General features: G+C 42.3%; 1 protein-coding gene across 1 annotated transcript in view; it reads left to right on the top strand.

Moving 5' to 3' along the window:
- Positions 1-340: 340 nt before the first annotated feature.
- Positions 341-19,768, top strand: part of TPD52 (tumor protein D52) — a 121,550-nt gene continuing 102,122 nt past the window's right edge. Inside the window, exon 1 of the mRNA XM_032610010.1 lies at positions 341-434. Within this exon, the coding sequence (XP_032465901.1) occupies positions 416-434 (19 nt within the window). The 5' untranslated portion in view covers positions 341-415. The remainder of the gene's footprint in view (positions 435-19,768) is intronic.

Below are 19,768 nucleotides of genomic sequence, written 5' to 3'. Positions count from 1 at the left end.
TTCAGGGTCCCCCGAGGAAACTTCTGATATGATAAATAACTTGAGGGTGGAACGTAACCGCCATCCCGGTCCCCACGCGGCCCCCACGGTGATAGAGCCGCCTTCTTCCCCCTCTTCCCTCTTCCCCCGGGCCGAGTTCCCGCCTGAGCTCAGCCTGCCCTCCCCGCCCGCCCTTCCGTCCGTCGGTCCTTCCGTCCGTCCTCCCTCCAGCGCCGACGCGGCGGAGCGCACCAGCCGGCGGGGTCAGGTGATTGGGTGACGCCCCGGCGAGGCGCTCCCCACCGCGCGCGGGCGGCGCCGCCGCGCTCTACGCCTCCGGGGGGAGGGACTTCCCGGGAGCCACCGGCGGAGGACTGGAGAGGAGCGCGGCGGGCGGGCGGGCCGAGCGGGGACTCGCTGCCGGCGGGCGGGAGACATGGATCGCGGCGAGCAAGGTGAGGGCGCGGACGCCAACTGGCACGGCGCCTCCGGGATGGGCGCGAGGTCCGGCGCGGCGCTGGGGTCCGAGTCGGGGTCCGGCGCGGCGCGCGGCCTGGCGCCGGAGCAGGTGCAGAGGCTTCGGTGCCTGCGCCGCGAGTTGCATCCCCCGATCCGGATCCGGCGTCCTGGTGGGGCCCTGCTGCAGGGAGCGGCGCTGGCGGCCGGAGAGGGCGGATGGGGCGCGCGTGTGTGTTAGAGAGAGACGGAGCAGAAAGAAAAAGAGAGAGAAGGTTCTGGGAGGCGGCGGAGGGCTGGCGCCAGGCTTACCGAGCCGGGGCTGCAGATCGAGATGCGCTTTGGTGGAAAACAGTACCCAGGGAGTCCTGTTCAGCTCGCTCTTGTGACCGGTGGAAACTGAGGGACTGAGGACAGTGGGTTGTTTCGCCCCGCAAGATGGGAACGTGAAGTCCTCCCCACCCGCATGTGAAGACTTTCTGCCCTCTTCTCCTTAACGTGGTTAGGATTTTGGGTGGCGTTTGAGCCCCTGGCGATGGCTTTGGATGCAAACATTTAACATCCCCCAATTGTGGAGTAGTGGCTACGGGTTTATTTGCAGGCGGGGAATTTTTCATAGCAAGGGTCCCCTTTTACCCATCAAGGTGAAACCCCCCAACACAAAATCCCGAATCTGATTACTCTAGCTTTGGATGCACTTGTTTTTGAATATAGTGTATTAAGTGAAATTGCCTCCAGTTGAGTCATTGTTTAAGAGAGATGTGGCAGTAGGAGGGCAAGGTTTTCGGATTTAAACATTGCCACATCCTAGAGATCTTTGCTGATAATAACCCACTAACCGTAGCACAGATTCGTGGCACGCTTTAAAAAAGATATATAGACGCTAAAAGAAAAAAAAAAAGAGTAACGATATTAAGGTAAATTTTAGGAAGTGGGGGATAGGAATTATTCCTATTTTGAGTTCTAATACAACAGTTTTCATTAATTTTTTTTTTTTTTACCCTCCAGTATTTACTTTCATGCATGTGAGTTTTTGTTGAAATAAAACCATATTCCATATATACTATTTTGTGTTTTACTTCTGATAAGTTGTAAGATAGAATCTTTGGAGCCTTCCAAACCTTCCTTTCTCCCCACCCCTCAAATTAATCTCACACCTGACATCTGAGTGTGTATATTATAAACATTTTATACAATATATTTTTTTAAGTGTCAGTTCTTTTCTTTTTTAACATCTTTATTGGAGTATAATTGCTTTACGATGGTGTGTTAGTTTCTGCTTTATAACAAAGTGAATCAGCTATACATATACATATACACATATCCCCATATCCCCTCCCTCTTGCCTCTCCCTCCCACCCTCCCTACCCCACCCCTCTAGGTGGTCACAAAGCACTGAGCTGATCTCCCTGTGCTATGCAGCTGCTTCCCGCTAGCTATACAATATGTAATATATAGTGCATATGTAATACACTATATATACACTTGCACACATATTGTCTAGATTTTATACGTCTTGAGGTTAGAAGCATATACTTCATCTTTGTCCACGGTTGGGTAGCCTGGTGATTTGCACATGGTAGATATTTAAATGTTTGAGTCAAAAAGCCCCTCACAGGTCTTATATGTATTGTTAGGAGGAGGCCTGTGGGCCACCAAATAAGTCAGCATTTTTTAATCTGGATTTTAATGGGGGCAGTGAGGGTGTCAAATATGTGAACGTTTGTATGTCTTACGTTGTCATATTTAACATAAAGATGTTTTTAGAATACATAACTGTATGTGGTACTTGTCAAAGTGGACAAAGCTGTGTTTGACTCAGGTGAATGAAGTGACTAATTTTTTTTAGATTTTGTATTCTAGTTTGGCTGGTAAGAGTCACAGCCATTAGTACTTCTGTAATAGTCCAGTTTGCTGATGCACTTTGTGTGTTTTGTTTTTTTTTTAAATAAATAAATTTATTTATTTATATTTGGCTGAGTTGGGTTTTTGTTGCTGTGCGTGGGCTTTCTCTAGTTGCGGCGAGCAGGGGCTACTCTTCGTTGTGGTGCATGGGTTTCTCATTGCAGTGGCTTGTCTTGTTACAGAGCACAGGCTGTAGGCATGCAGGCTTCAGTAGTTGTGGCACACGGGCTCAGTAGTTGTGGCTCGCGGGCTCTAGAGTGCAGGCTCAGTAGCTGTGGCACATTGTCTTAGTTGCTCCGCGGCATGTGGGATCTTCCCGGACCAGGGCTTAAACCCGTGTCTGCTGCATTGGCAGGTGGATTCTTAACCACTGTGCCACAAGGGAAGCCCCTTTGTGTGGTTTTTGTAGGACTAGTTTTTGTTTTCTGTGTGTGTGTGTGTGTGTGTGTCTAAGACATATTTAATAAATTTCTTGGTTTATAAGAGGAGTCTTTTTCCGTCTCTAATTTTCAGATGTTTTCTTTGGTCAGGATATTTGTTAGTCATGTCAGTCCTTGCTTTTAATTGTCATTCTTGGACGGCTAGGGAAATCCATCCTCTTAAAGTGAAGAGTCTGGAGACTTGGCTAAACGAAAGACGAGCCACCCGCCTGGGCAAGGTCAGCTGACTCACCGCACAGCTTTGCTGTCTTAGAACCACATGGCCTTTCCTTATACTTTTGCTTCCTTCTGCCTGTCTCCTTTGCCTTTTCATCTCTATGTTCCCACAGCACATAGTAGGTGTTCAGAAATGTGTGTTGACTGCCTCAGATGAAAGGGAAAAGTGCCCAAGAGCAAGTACCTTCAGGTTCCTGTAACCTCCGATGTCCCTCTAAGTTGGTCATTTGCTTCCCATTTCCTCCTGTACATTTTTTCCTCTGTGTTTTAAAGAAGCAGAAATCTGGTTGGGTGGAGAAAGTTGCTGATAAAGCTGCATTGAGCGTAGAGGGTAAGTTTACCCGTCAGATCTTTGAACTGGTAGAGGGAATGGCTCAGTCTTCAGCGATTCCATAGACTCCAGGCTGAGACTGAGAAGGAAGAACCTGCGTTTGTAAACCTGCAGGTTCACCAGCAAAGTACGTTGGCTGAAAGAAGGTTTATAAAAACCCCTGTGATTGTCACTTGAATTTGTGATTTTTTTCGAAGTATCTAAAACCAAATCAGAACATTTTAGAATTTGTTTAATTTACTTTTTTGGTATGTGTGGAGTTTGTTGTGTTTGTCCCTTAAAAAAAAAAACCTCTAGATGCAAAATTAAATGCCTTACCTCTTGTCTTAAGTACGTGTCTCTGTTGAATTGTCTCCTTATCCCTTACTTCTTATGAAGTTGTCAAAATCTGTCCTTTGCTACTGATTTTTAACAGAGCTATGAAGCTTTAAAATGAGCAGTTTACCTTTGTTTTCAACCATGTATTCTGAATGCTTTTTAGTATCAGCCTGAGATTCTGTTTTTCCTGTCCTCTACTATACCCAGACTTTGTATACAATACTCTACTTATATTGAGAGCAGTCAACATCAAATGATTTAAAATGTACTGTAAACCACATAGCGCCTCTCAGGAGTTATTACGCGTTCAGCCCAGCAAAGCACACTTAACGTGTGTGCCATTTCCCATTTTGAAAGTGCAGTGCGGCCAGCTAGCTAGAGAATACATTGTGGAAAAAATCTCCTGACTGCCTTTTATGGGGCTGAATAGATAATTGTACTCGAGTACTCTCCTATGTTAGTAATAACTTGTCGTTTAGCACCATTATATTGAAGTGACAGTCACCTAGCCACTAAGCATTTTATCTGTGTTTGAATTAAAACACTACCACCACCAAAGCTTTATATTTTAATGGGGTGAGGGAAGGCTGCTGGGGCTGAAACAACTGGGAGAGGAGAAAGCTGTAAGAAAACCATGACACAATAATAGGTTACTGTAATTTCAGCATGGTAATTATGCCTTAGAAATAACAGAAAGGTAAGGTGTCGCTCATTTACAGGTAACACAAACATAGGGGTGAATGGATAAGAGTTTTGAGGGTCTGCTCACAAATCTGTGGGTGTGACCCACCCAGGTTCTTGGTGTCTTTGGGCAAGTCTCACTTTCCGTATGGTGCTAATGTCTTTGTTAGCTCCCATTCACTTCCTGCATTTATTTTTATGCAGCAACCTGCCTAGTCCCTAGGGAAAAGCTGAGTGGTAAGAGGGGTCGTGATCCTTCAGAAAGACCTCAAAACCGCATAATCTGTGTACACAATAAAAACAAATACAATCACGCTTCCAAACAAAAAAGAACACCCGAATCTCCTGAACTTCTGTGCTGCTGGTCCTTTTGTTGGAGGCTCACATTATTTTATTTTCCTTGTGGGGTTAATTATTTCTGTTTTAATTGTTGACTGTTGTAAAAATCTCTCTTCTGAGACTCTTCCAAGTTTTATTTAAACTCGGTGGGTACCAGCTGTCCAGAAACCATAATCTTAGCAGTGTTTTTTTATTAGAAAAGTGTCCAAGGGATTTAATGTTTAGTGGAAGTTAACAAAATGTTTAAATTAAAAATACTTCTTCGTAACCGAGAGTATTGTTCATTTTAGTAAAGTCAGAAAATACAGATGGAGAAAAAGAACATAATGTTACCTATAATCCTAGTCTGGAAAATCACTGTTAACGTATTGGTTTATATCCATCCATGTATCTATCCTTTTAAACAAATCACAAAGTAATCTCCTATTGACTATTTCATCTTATATCTTGCCTCCCCTCCCTTTTTAAACTCAGTATATTTTAAAAATACCCTTCTCCAGCATCATTTTTTGACTAGTGTGACCAGGTAATTAATGCACATGATACAGCGTTCAGAATGACTAAAAGGTTGCAAAATGTAGATCTCCCTTCCACTCCTGTCTCTGAGGCTATTTCCCTTGGGTAGTGATGTCACCATTATTAACAGTTTCTTCTCCATCCATCCAGAGAGATTCTACTTATATAGGTGTACACACATGTATTTAAATACTATATACGTATGTGTGTGTATTATATAAGCTGTAGCACGCAAATTATTTAGCGTCTAACTTCTTTCACTGAAATACAATGTATATTTTAGAGATCATTGAACATAATGTTATATAGAGCTGTTTCATTTTCAGGGCTATTTGTAGATGTCTATTTGTAGATGTACCATGTTATGTACCATAACAGGTGATGTTTATCTTGTTCCCTATTGATGGACATTTAGGTTTCCCCTAATATTTTGCTATGAAAGCAAAGCTGCAGCAAATAAATCTGTATGCAAGTTATTTGATAAATGTGCCAGTATGTCTGTAGGAAGAATTCTTAGAAGAATGTGACTGTTCAATTTTGATGTGCTAAATTCCGCTCCATAGAAGTGGTGCCAGTTATTCGCCACCAGCAATGTGTGAGCATCTGCTTCCCTCCATCATGCGCCCAGGGTGTTGTCACACTTTTTCATCTTTGCTTATCTTGTAGGGGAAAAGGAGTTTCTCAGTATATGCTTTATTATATACTTTTCTTAATATGAAGGCAGTTGTACTTCTTTTGATATGTTTGAGATCTATATTGCATTTTCTGTGACATGTCTGATCATATACTTTGCCAATTTTTCTTTTCTCTTTTTCTTCTTGACTTATAGAATGTAGCCCTCTGTCCATGACATGAATTGCTAATATATTTTTTCCTAGTTTGTCATTCCTTTTTTGACTTTCTGGTGATTTTTTCCAAGCAGAAATACTAATTGATGGCGGTTTTTATTTATAGCTTCTGCTCTTGAATCATTCCTAGAAATGCTATTCTCACTTGGAGTTTATGTTTTTATTTTTTACATTTAAATCTTTCATCCATCTGGAGATTATTTTGATTAAAAAATGTGAGTTATGAATCTCAACCGCCTGCCAGCCCCTCAGCTGGCTACTCAATTGTCCAATACCATTCACTGACTAATGGATCTTTCCTTTACTAATTTGACATAGTACTGTTATCAATACTAAAGTCCTGTATTATTTTCTTTCCCCTTGATCTGTCTGTTCATTCCCAGCAACTAAACGGTTTAAATTATTGTAGCTTCATAATATGTAAAAATGTCTGGAAGGGCTAGTTTCTCCTGTTCACTCTGTTTTTCTTCTTATTGCTAGAGTATTTCCTAGCTATTCTTGCCAGATTTTATTTCCAAATGAACATTAGAATCAACTTGTCTGGATGCAAATTCAACAGAAATCCGTTTGGTATAGCTTTCTTCCCTCCCCGTTGCTCTCCCTCTCTCCCCCCCGCCCCCCGCCGTTTCCCTTTCTCTTTCTTTTATTAGACCTTGTTTTTTTCTTTATTGAATGTCCCAGTATATGTTCATCATAGTTGTACTGTACATAATATATATATAGTTTTGTATTGTATTTTGGATACTATTAGATAATCAGAATTTTAACATGTCATTTAAAAAAGTATCTCCAAACTACATTTTTTGATGACTGTACCCTTTCAGCATTTGATGTTTATTTAACTGTTTCTTTGCTGGAATATAGATTGCTTTTCATTTTAGCTATTATAATACTTTAAAGAGAAATTGTTTTAAGATAAACTTCCTGATACAGGACAAAGGATGTCAGTATGTCTAGGCCTTTCATGCCTGTTGCTAAATCGCTTTCTGGAAAACATAATTGTTACTGCTTTTTCTTATTGTAGTAAAAAATGCATGACATAAAATATATTATCTTAGCTATATTTAAGTGTACAGGAAAGTATTGTTAACTATATGTACCTTATTGTATAAGAAATCTCTAGAACTTTTTCATTTTGATGACTGAAACCATGCACCCATTGAGCAACACACATTTCTCTCTCCACACAGCCCCTGGTAAACACCATTTTCTTTTCTGTTTCTATGAGTTTGATTACTTCACCTACATCATTAAAGTGGAATCATGCAGTATTTGTCATTTTGTGACTGACTTATTTCACTTAGCATAGTGTCTTCAAGATTCATCCATGTTGTTGCATATTGTGGGATTTCTATCTTTTTAGAGGCTGTATAATTTTCCAGTCTATATGTATGCCCCATTCTCTTTATCATACTTTATTTTCTTTGTTCATTCTTCAGTGGGCATTCAGAGGTTGCTTCCACCTTTTGGCTTTTGTGAGCATGGGTGTGCAAATACTCTTTGAGTCCTGTTTTCCATTCTTTTGGGTATATACTGTAGGAAAGGAAAATTTATTTCCCCTACCCTTCTTGGCTCTTTGGCTGGTCTGATAATCAAATTAACGTAGGACAGATTAACAGGTGAAAAACAAATTTAGTTCCATATGTGCGGGGGTTTTACAAGAATATGAGACCCACAGGCATTCAGGGAATTGAGACTTATATGACATTCTGTGTTATGGAGAAGGGGGTAGGGTTCTGGGTCTTCAAAGAGAAGGAAGACGATCACAGGAAGATGGGAAGAGCAAAGGTTTGGTAAACAAATGTTTGCTATGCCACGCAGGACAGTGGGATCCAGGGAGGACTTTGATCTCTAGGCCCAGTTGAGCTACCCCCAGCTCAACACCTCACCTGTGCTCTTTGTAATTATCTCTTGTGATAGTTCCCTTCCTGCGCTAGACCCTCTATCTAAATCCTTTTAGGCAGGTTTTTCCTGAATCTGCTGGGTCTTGAATGCCGTCAACTCAAAATAGTCCACGTGCCAGAGTGGTATATTTGAGGGAGACTTGTTCTGAACCCCTTCAATACCCAGAAATAAAATGACTGGTATATATGGTAGTTCTATTTCTAGGTTTGTTTTTTTTTTCTTTTTGCAAACTTCTATACTGTTTTCCATAGTGACTGAATGGCTGTCCCATATTACATTCCTACCAACAGTTATTTTAAAGGGAAATGGGAAGGTTGTAGGGGCCAAAAAACTGAAGAGAGAGGGAGCCTGCATGGGTTCTAATTTTTCCACATCCTCAGCTACACTTTTTATTTTCTCGTTTTGATACTGGCCTACCTAATTGGTCTGAGATAATATCTCATCGTGGTTAGGATTTGCATTTTCCTGATGGTTAGTGATGTCGAGCAGCTTTGCGTGTGCTTGTTGGCCATCTGTATGTCTTCTTTGGAGAAATATCTATTCAAGTCCTTTGCCCATTTTATGTTTGGATTATTATTAATATTTTTGTCAAGTTGTAGGAGTTGTTTATGTGTTGTGGATACTTAGCCCTCATGAGATATATGGTTTGAAGATGTTTTTCTCCCATTCTGTAAATTGCCTTTTCACTCTCGGTTGTTTCCTTTTCTGCAAGATGTCATTGCCCTTTAAAAAAAAAAAAAAGAATTATAAAGCTTACAGGTAAAAAAAAATGCCATCTCTTTTCATTTAAAATTCTTCCACTTGCTAGAAAGGCTGTAGATGATATTAGCCGTTTGTGTTCCCCTTTTGAGATTGTTTGCTCCTTCATTTTAAAATTGGGATCTTAGTGCCTTCTTTTACCCTCACCCCGCTCCCCTGTTCATATTAAACCTTTGTGTTTTGTGGCAAGTATTTATTTTTTTCTATTTTTATTTTGGTTATGTTGAATCCTTTATGTTATTTTTACTAAGAAAAGACATTATTAAGAGCAGATATTTTCTCGGTGACAGTTTATAGAGTAAGTTGCGTGGCTCTGAGTTGCTTTCAATACTTCCTTCTCTGTGTCTTTGTGTCTTCTGACGCTTTTGTAATCAATACTAAAAGTAGTGGTTTTAGGCAAGACTAGTAATTTACATGCCTTGGCTTATAGGCATGGTGAATGTGTTTCATGTTACAGCTGTGCAAATGTAAATGTCAGTTTAAAAATGATGTAAGACATGACCTTATAAAGTTTCAGATTGAGAATAAACAGGATTAAACTTCACCCATTGTATTTTGAGCTTTGTTGGAGGCATTGTGGTGTGGAAAAGGAGCTTATGGTGCAATCAGTAGGGCTGTAGGAATAAAGATAGTAGTTTATCCACCCCACTAGGATCTGTACTTGGCTAGATACGACGTGTCAGTAGGAGAAAGTTCTTACGTTCGTATTCCCAGCTCTCAGTTGAGTGTGTGTGTAGTAGGTACTCCATAAATATTTGTCCTATTGCACATACATTCATTAGAAAGATTTCTAACCTATATAAAATCAGATGGGATTAGATAGAAAAGGTTAAGAATTAAGGAAAGTTAATTGTTTGGCAGGGAGACAAGAATACATGTTCCAAATGTGCTTATAGTTTTATATATAATCACTGAAAATCTGGTCTGTAAATAGAAACCAAACTGGTACTTTACTTCCCAAGTATATATGTAAGAGTGCGTGTGTATACATTTACAGATAGAGGAGGAGACAGTGCTGATTAAATTTTTGTTCTCCAAAGGATGTTGGATGTAGTGCTCAGTAAATACTTTCATAAATATGTTTTCTATACTATTTTATAGAGGGTAGTTATTTGATGCTAATGTATCCTGAACTTAGGAGGCAAGGATGGTGTCAATACATTTTAGAAGTTTTCTTTGAATGCAGTTGAGAAGGGTAATGGGGTTGCTGACAGTGGTGGAAAGGGTTTGCTACTAGTTAACCAGAAGACAAATTATGTAAAGAGGGAAAAATGCAAACATTTTGGCTGGCTGGGGCATTTTAGCAAAGGGGTGACCAACTTTCCATTTTGGTATATACTGAGTGTATCACTTCCGGTATATCACTATTAGTGATCAGAATGGTGATGATGATGATTCCATCTGGTTTTTGCAGAACTCTTTCTAATTTTTCTTCATATTATTCCATTTCCGTCTTTCAGTGCTGCAGGGTGGTAGAACGGGTATCATTTCCATTTCACACATGAGGAACCAGAAGCTGAGTGACCATGACCTCCCCATTCTTCCTCTACTAGATGTGGAGAGTTTTACAAAAACTTGCTCGCACACCTGTTGTCTCTAAGAGAGTAACCTAGTGGCCAAGAACAATTTAAACTACATTTGCAAACAGTTTAAAGGGCTGGGGACACTAAGTACTTTTTAGAAATGTTTCCTTCCAACTAATTAAAACAAAATTGGAATCTGAAGGGACACCACTTCAGGCCCTGCATTATAATGACCTAAGTTTTCCAACTGGGGTTTTACTGGGTCACATTTAGTAATACCATTACTACCACTAATGCCAGCAACGACAACATCTGCTGGGTGTTTTCTATATACTAGGTCTGTTCTAAATGCTTTTTTTTTTTCATTTTGAAAATTTTTGTAACGAACCTGTGAGCCACACTCATAATATCCTTGCTTTACAACTGAAGAAACAAAATGTGAAAGAATGAAGTAATGGGACTTCCCTGGTGGTGCGGTGGTTAAGAATTGGCCTGCCAATGCAGGGGACACAGGCTCAAGCCCTGGTCCAGGAAGATCCCACATGCCGCGGAGCAGCTAAGCCCGTGCGCCATAACTACTGAGCCTGCGCTCTAGAGCCCACGAGCCACAACTGCTGAGCCCACGAGCCACAGCTACTGAAGCCCGCGTGCCTAGAGCCTGTGCTCTGCAACAAGAGAAGCCACCGCAATGAGAAACCTGAGCACCGCAGCGAAGAGTAGCCCCCGCTCAATACAATTAGAGAAAGCCAGCCCGCAGCAACAAAGACCCAACACAACCATAAATAAATAAATAAATAAATTTACTTATTTAAAAAAAAAAAAGAATGAAGTAATAACTTCTCCAAGGGCACATAGCTTGATGCAGACAGAGCTGGGTTTTAAATCTGAAATATTTGGCCATATAGTTCATGTCCTTATGCAACATATTATACTACCTAAAAGTTCTATATCTTGTCCCTTTTCCTTTCAGAGGTGTTCTAAAGGGTGCCATGCTATGGTAGCTACCATGGGAAGGGCGCAGTAGGACTTGTATCTACACCAGACTATGGCCATGTGTCTGTCCCCGTGCACCAGAACTCATTGTAAATGTTCAGGGCAAAGAATGCTGGACCTGAAGTTACGTCTGGGTTCAAAATTTGGCTTCATCACTTTTTGGTGATAAGACATCGGATCAGTCACTCAACGCTTTGAGGCTGATAATACCTCAACTGTTTGCGAAAATTGAGTAAAAATCTGTGACTAGCACTGGGGTTCAATAGATACTGATTCTGAAATGGAATGTGAGCATTTCTGTAAAATGCTAATTCAGTGGTTCCCCATTCAAATTAAACATTTCGTTTATTTATAGACAATTATGATGCCTGCCCTCAGGCTTACAGGCCAGGCTGAAGAAACACACAGAGAACTTGGTCACTGTAGTCAAGTGGAGGTTGTAAGGGCTGCATGACAGGCTGAGGAGGAAGTGAGCAACTCTGGCTGGTCATCAGGAGAGGGGTCTCATAGCAGGTGACCTTTGAACTTGGACTTGAAGGCTAAGTAGGTGAGAGAAGGAAGGGTGAGGAAGGGAATTTGGGAAGAAGGTTCAGAGGCGTGAAAGGACTGGTGATCCTCAGAAGTTCCTCGTGGCTGGACTTCTAGGTGGTCGCTAGGGGTGTGTGAGCACTCTTGTGCGCTGGGATCAGGAATCAGGACTCTGTTCTGATGGGCAGGTGGTAGGTGGGTGGGAGTTTAGTTTTAGAATAGCATTTTGCCAGCTGCATAGAAGGTACTGGCAAAGCAGGCAGGGGGTATCACTGTGTTCCACGCCAGAGGCGGTGGTGCTGGATTCCCGAGGGATCTTTGGGTAGAACAAGTCAGATGTGAGGGGAGAGGATCTGAGGATAGGAAAGAACAGACAAGGGCTTTCAGATCACATGGAAAACAGGAAAGAGAGCAGAGGCAGGCAGAAGGAAGGGAATTCCATTTGGAGTGTGTTACATCTGAGGTCTGTTCTGTTTATCCAAAGCTGCATAACAGATCACCCCAAAACCTAGTGGTTTAAAACCATAGCATTTTTTATATGGTCACAGATCTGTAATTTGAGCAGGGCTTGGTGGGGACAACTTGTCTCTGCTCCACTCAGCTCAGCTGGGAGGCTTGCAGCATGAGGCTGGGCTCATCCAGAGACTCACTCGCTGACACGAAGGTGGCTGTACTGGGGAGATGCCAGCAGCTGGGGCTCCTCGGGCACCTGACTCAATCCCCATGGTCTCCGGTGAAAACAGCATGAGCTGTTTGAGGATGGTGATTTGCTTGCCTGTGTTGAGTACTGTTTTTAGCTGGAGACCATGTTCTTGACCCAGCAGCATACAGCCTCAGTGTGCCTGGGCTTCTTATGTGTTACTCCAGGGCCCCCAACCTGTGGGTCCTAAGAGAGAGGCAGGCAGAGGCTGTGTCTTTGCGTGACCTAGCCTTGAAGTCACGTGGCATCACTTCCTCCTCATTCTGTTAGAAATGCGGCACAAAGACTGGCCGAGATTCAAGGGGAGGGGAATTAGACTCCATATTTGGTGGGAAGAGTGTGTGCACGACAAAGGTGTGCACATGTTTTAAAGCCACCACCAGGTCCTTGTGGGATGTTGGTGTGGATGGGTTCATGGGTGAACTGTGGATCTTGAAGAGAAGGATCTGGGACAACCTAAATGTCCATCGACAGGAATGGATAAAGAAGATGTGGTACATATATACAGTGGAATACTAACCGGCCATAAAAAAGAATGAAATAGTGCCATTTGCAGCAACATGGATACAGCTAGAGATTTTCATACTAAGTGAAGTAAGTCAGACAGAGAAAGACAAATATCATATGATATCACTTATATGTGGAATCTAAAATATGGCACAAATGAACCTATCTATGAGACAGAAACAATCATGGACATAGAGAACAGACTTGTGGTTGCCAACGGGGAGGTGGGGAAGGAGAGGGATGGACTGGGAGTTTGGGGTTGGTAGATGCAAACTGTTACGTTTAGAAAGGATAAACAACAGGGTCCTATTGTATAGCACAGGGAACTATATTCAGTATCCTGTGATAAACCATAACGGAAAAGAACAGAAAAAAAGAATGTCTCTGTGTGTATAACTGAGTCACTTTGCTGTACAGCTGAGATTGCCACAACATGGTAAATCAACTACACTTTAATAACAAAAATTAAAGAAAAAAGAAGGAACTGGGCAGGAGAGCAAGGTTTGCGAGACGTGATCATTTGAAGCTATTAAGTATTAGCGTATTACTTACATATTAGCACATGTGATATTTGAAGCTATTAAGTTGCTGAGACGGCCCAGGAACAAAAGTAGAACAGAACATGGAATCTGAAGATTTCAGGGCAGGGAGAGGAAGGTACAGGAATAAGGAGTTTAACTTTCAAAGGCCCTGGAGAGGCCAAGTAGATCGAGGCGGGACAGTAGATATTGGCTTTGGTGGTAAGGACCAGTCATGGATAATGCTGAGAGATTCAAGCTCCAAGGGTTGGGAGGGGGTTGAGGAGAATGGAGGGGGCAGAACCCATGGATTTGGGGCCTGTGAGAATGGTCAAATATGGTTAAAAAAAAAAAAACCCGCAAATTGAGAGACTGCTCTTTCAAGAAGCAAGGTGGGTTTTTTTTGTTTGTTTGTTTTCTGGGTTTTTTTTGCGGTACGCGGGCCTCTCACTGTTGTGGCCTCTCCCGTTGCGGAGCACAGGCTCCGGGCGCGCAGGCTCAGCGGCCATGGCTCACGGGCCCAGGCGCTCCGCGGCACGTGGCATCTTCCCGGACCGGGGCACGAACCCGTGTCCCCTGCATCGGCAGGCGGACCTTCAACCACTGCGCCACCAGGGAAGCCCCAAGGTGGTGTTTTAAAGGGAAATTTGGATTACATCGGTGATTTGCTTGCCTGCACTGAGTGTTGGTTTTTGTTTTCATAACGCAGAGAGGATGCTTGTTTGACCTCTGTGCATGTTTGTAAAATGAGAGAAGAAAGCAAGGCAAGGGAGAATAACTGGATTTGCTATTCCTGTATATGTCACTGGTTTTAGTTAAGATGCTTTTAATGCGAAATGTATTTTAATAGTCCTGTCCTAGAGTTTGACCTTCAAGGCGCTCAAGTCTGTAAGCAGTCATTCACTTTAATGTGTAAGAGCCTTGCGGAGAATAGGTATTTATTAAATACCTGCAAAACGAACGCATTATACATTCTCTGGGTGGTATGAGAGCCAGAGAAGCAATTTAGCCTCGAGGTGACATTATAGCCAAATCATAGTAAAGCTGTGATGTTTTTCTAAACCAGTGATTTCTCAGGGCAAACCTGAATTGTGAGCGCCCCCCTTTTCATCGTGGAACGTGTCGGCTGCGGGGCTGATTTATGCAGCGTCTGAATTTGTGAAATAACCTCTTGAGAAATGATTTTCCCTCCAGAGAGGCTGTACCCGCACTGGAAAGTCAGCTAGCTGTTCTCCTGGGGTCACGGTTGACCTTTCAGTCGGTTCTCCTGGTGGTTTTTCAGTGGGTGGCTGCTGTTCACTGCTTCAGGAACTCAATGAAGATTTTGACGAACAGTAAAGATAACATGACAGCTTTCTCTTGGTTTAGGGGCTTTTATTTTCCCCAGAATTACAATCTCTTCCCAAACTTCCTTCCTCTTTTTAGCCCTGAGAAGAGACTCCAGTCCTGGGAGCCTTGCTGCCCTGCAGGTAGCCTCTGACTGGGGCTGTGGTCACTACCCATGAAGGTCTGATGACATTGTCCTAGTCTGATTATTCTCTTCACAATGGCAACTGTAGCTGTTAAATTTGAAATGCAGCGACCTCTTATGTAACAACCAACTTTTCAAAGTATACTAGGTCCCCAGTGTTCATGGCATCATTACTTACAATTGGCAAGGTATGGAAGCAACCTAAGTGTCCATCAGCAGATGAATGGATAAAGAAGATGGGTATATATACAATGGAATGCTACTCAGCCATAAAAAAGAATGAAAATTTGCCATTTGTAGCAACATGGATGGACTTGGAGGGCATTATGCTAAGTGAAATAAGACAGACAGAGAAAGATATATGTATGATACCAATTATATGTGGAATCTAAAAAATACAACAAACTAGTGAGTAAAGCAAGAAAGAAGCAGACTCACAGATATAGAGAACAAACTAGTGGTTACCACTGGGGAGAGGGAATAGAAGAAAGGCAATGTAGGGATAAGGGAAAAAAAGGTTATTATGGGATTATATGAAGTCATATGTGTGAAGCTTTTGAAAGTTGTAAAGCACTATAGAATTTAAAGAATCTTTCATTCAATATAAAAAACAAAGGAGCAAAGTGCACTAGGTCGCTTTGATAATTCCCTAAAATCCACAGTGATGCGTAAACCTCAGATCCCATGTCAGTCTGTCCATTCCCCTCAGTTCGGGTGTGTGCACGGTTGTTTCTTTCAGTTTTCTGTTGTCCATCTTTGCTTTTCCCTTCTCCTTCCCTTAGCCTTTCTCTCGTTTCCCGTCTTTTTACTGCACCTAATTTCCACTTTCTTCTTTCTCTTTTTAATCTTTTCCCATTTGGGGACATAAAATGGAACTCAGGTGTTTTGTTGCTTTTGTTCTTTTTGTTTTGCTTTTACTTAAGGGATTTCATAGATTTATTCAATATGTTTTGTGTTTCCTATTAGTATTAATTTTTTTTTCTTTAGGAATAAAAAACCCCCCTGAAAAGAGGTTTCCTAGTTTGTTCATTTATTATCAATTAATTTCATTGCTATTGTGAAGCAAATTTAGGTCTCTGTCTCTCCCTCCCCCCCCTTTCTGGTGTGTGTATAATGATTCAAAGCTTAGAAAAAAATATTTCAAGTTATTAATTGGGAATTTTCAAAAATTATACTGTAATGGTTGAACTATTTGGGTTTCTCTGTGTGAATTCTGGGCAAAGGTAGAAACACTTGGAGGCCATATCATTTTTAAAACTTATTAGCACCCCTATGTTCATAGCAGTACTCTTCACAATAGCCAAGACATGGAAACAACCTAAATGTCGATAGACAGTTGAATGGGTAAAGAAGATGTGGTATATATACACAATGGAATATTACTCAGCCATAAAAAAGAATGAAATAATGCCCTTTACAGCAACATGGATGGACCTAGAAATTATCATACTAAGTGAAGTAAGAGAAAGACAAAAATCACGTGATTATCACTTATATGTGAAATCTAGAATATGACACAAATGAACTTATCCATGAAACAGAAACAGACTCACAGACATAGAGGACAAACTTATGGTTACCAAAGAGGAAAGGGGGTGAGGGAGGGATAAATTAGGAGTTTGGGATTAGAAGATGCAAACTATTATATATAGGATAGATAAACAACAAGGTCCTGTTGTATAAGCACAGGGAACTATATTCAATATCCTGTGATTAACCATAACGGAAAAGAATATGAAAAAGAATGTGTGTGTGTGTATATATATATATATATATGTATAACTGAATAACTTTGCTGTATAGCAGAAAATAATGCAACATTGTAAATCAACTATACTTCAATAAAATAAATTTAAAAAAATAAAGGAATTGAGGGAAGTGTTAGTTGCAGTTCTAATCAGGTGCCATCCCAGGATGTGGACCTTTGTCGTACTGACACTACCACCTCGGACTCTGGACACGTTGGCAACCAACAGATGCTCCAGCTTCCTGAGCTGAGGGAGAGGTTGCTGGATGGGTGGCCCCTTCCACCTGGGCTCCTGGTGCTGTCACCGGCACTTGCCTGGGGAGAGCATCAGGAATCCCCCCTGCTGACTCTCCTCCTGACCAAGATGCCTGTCTGCTCAGCCACCCTTTTGCTTTCCAATTTTATTTATTTATTTAATTTATTTTTGGCTGTGTTGGGTCTTCGTTGCTGCGTGCGGGCTTTTTCTAGTTGTGGTGAGCAGGGGCTACTCTTTGTTGTGGTGCCTGGGCTTCTCATTGCGGTGGCTTCTCTTGTTGTGGAGCACGGGCTCTAGGCACTCGGGCTTCAGTAGTTGTGGCACGTGGGCTTCAGTAGTTTTGGCTCTCGGGCTCTAGAGCGCAGGCTCAGTAGTTGTGGCTCACGGGCTTAATTGCTCCGCGGCATGTGGGATCTTCCCGGACCAGGGCTCAAACCCGTGTCCCCTGCATTGGCAGGTGGATTCTCAACCACTGCACCACCAGGGAAGTCCCCTCACCCTTTTGCTTTTGACAGTGAAGTGCCATTGGGGGGATTTTTTTATGTGTGTTCATTTTCTCACTAATACCAGTACATCGCACCCATAGTTGCCACACTGAACAAGAGAAGAATGTTGTTGTGTCCTTCTCAGTGTGTCCTGCCACAGAGAGCATGGCAGTTCTGCTTGTCTTTTCTTTAGAGTTTGGAAGAGGTGAATGAAAGGGTGCAGAGGGCAAGCTGGGGATGGTTTTGGTCTTTCAGCTTTGGAAAATTTTGAAATTCTTAGTTCTTTTTAACCAGTACTGTGTGCAAGAAAAAGGGAATTTTATGTGGTGATGGTGCTAAGACATTTATTCGGTGCATCCTGGGTCCTGGCTCCAGCCAAGCAGTGGTGGGCAGCGAATGCCTTATCTGACACTCGCATCAGCTCTGGGCAGATGTCCTCTTTCTCTTTCATTTTCCTGATGAAGGGGTTTGACGTGTAGGGGGCTTAAAGAGCTCCTTAAGATCGTGTAGTTTATCTGCAATATTTTACCTCCTCTCAATCACGTAGAGAGATCTTATTTTAAGTGAATTTGTTATAGACATAGATTTACCTCAGTGGAGCTGATTTACTTAATAATACCAAGTCTCAAATGTAAGGAATCTTGCCTGTGAATCATTGTGGGAACCACGGATGAGTGAAATGTTTTGATGCCCGTATGGCAAAATCCTTGGGACGGCAAATCAAATGCAGTCTCGAGATGGCTGTTGTGGACAGAAGGCTTTTGTTTTTGCTTTTTGGAAGCAACTATGGCCATCGTTAACTTCCTTCAGTTACTGGGCATTGTGTCGTTAAAGCAGCTGCACTTAACATATTTAGTATTTTTATATGCTTTGCAGTAATTCTTTATCATTTTGGGGAGCATAGGTTAAACATAATTTTAGTGGAGAAGCGTGTAGAAAAGCAAAGCAATAAAACATTTCTTTTTCAAAGATATTACATGATTATAGACTGTAATAAAACATTCCTTTTAATAAAGAACCTAGTGATCCCTATAATCTTAAGCACTCCTCTCCCACGTTTATTTGTTCGTGCGGAAGCATCATTCTGTCTTTGAATATCCATGTTAATTAAAGGACAGATATACTAATGGAAACATAAACATGTTCTAATGAAAGTACAAACCAAGGTGCAGGCCTTGGTTTCAGTCATATTTGTCCCCTCTGCCCTCCTCCCCCCTGCCCTGAACACACCCTGTCGAGTCAGGGTTCAGGCTCTTAATCATAAGCGTTTACTTGAAACACAGGCTGCTTTGGCAGGCCTTCAGGAGGTCAGTTTTCCTCGGTTCAGAGGGAACCCGAGACTCCCTTGTGCCTGACTTCTTTCACATAAGAGATCTGCTTTAAAGTTGGCTTTGCCGGGCACAGTTTTGAGTATTCCACGCAGGAGGCCTTTCGATGGGGGTGGGTGTCGAGGAGGACGGCTGTTTTCACAGCAGCGTTGTGGACCTCCTCTGGGAACTGCAGCTGTCTTGGGTCACCCATCCGAGCTCAGACGGCTCGTTTCTGCCCACGCCGTTCTGTCATTTACTGTGGTGGGCGGACCTGGCTCCTCCAGCCTCCCCTGAGGATATGGCTGGCCCCTCATCTCGGGATCAGCTCTCTACCTCTGGGTGCAGGGGCTGGGGATGAGGGTGGAGACGGGATGGGGGAGGGAAAAGATGTTCGGGATTGACGTGCTCCCGAGGTTGGAGGGCTGTGGTAGGGAGGTAGAGGCAGGGCTAGCCTTCTTCCTTTCTCCAGCTGTTACTGGGCATTGAGAAATGTCTGTTCTAGAAGGTGCCTTTCAAGCCCGCCCACCCCAGGAAGGCACAGCTTCCCAGAGTTGCAGTGCTCTTTTATTGAACAAACAGAGAGGTGCCAGGCTCTCGTTTATACTGAAAGCTGCTTATCAGTAAATGCTTAGGCCTTCTCTGACAAATACTGACTTAAAGGCAGTTATATTCTGTGTCTTGCCTCTTACCTTAACTTGTTTCCTAACTCATTTAGGCATAGATATATTACAGTAGACATATTGCAAAATGATCTTGTAATATAGCTTACATCTTACTCTTTTCATACTCTTTTTCTCAAGTTTTAAGTCTGTTCTCTTTAATTCTTTTTTTAATTTTATTTATTTTTGGCTGTGTTGCGTGCAGGCTTTCTCTAGTTGCGGTGAGCGGGGGCTACTCTTCGTTGTGGTACGCGGGCTTCTCATTGCGGTGGCTTCTCTTGTTGCAGAGCACGGGCTCTAGGCGCATGGGCCTCGGTAGTTGCAGCATATGGGCTCAGTAGTTGTGGCTTATGGGCTCTAGAGCGCAGGCTCAGTAGT

The sequence above is a fragment of the Phocoena sinus genome, chromosome 17, assembly GCF_008692025.1.
Source record: "Phocoena sinus isolate mPhoSin1 chromosome 17, mPhoSin1.pri, whole genome shotgun sequence".
Taxonomy (NCBI): Eukaryota; Metazoa; Chordata; class Mammalia; order Artiodactyla; family Phocoenidae; genus Phocoena; species Phocoena sinus.
Note: the sequence above shows the minus strand (reverse complement) of the source record. Positions and strands in the feature narration are given on the sequence as shown.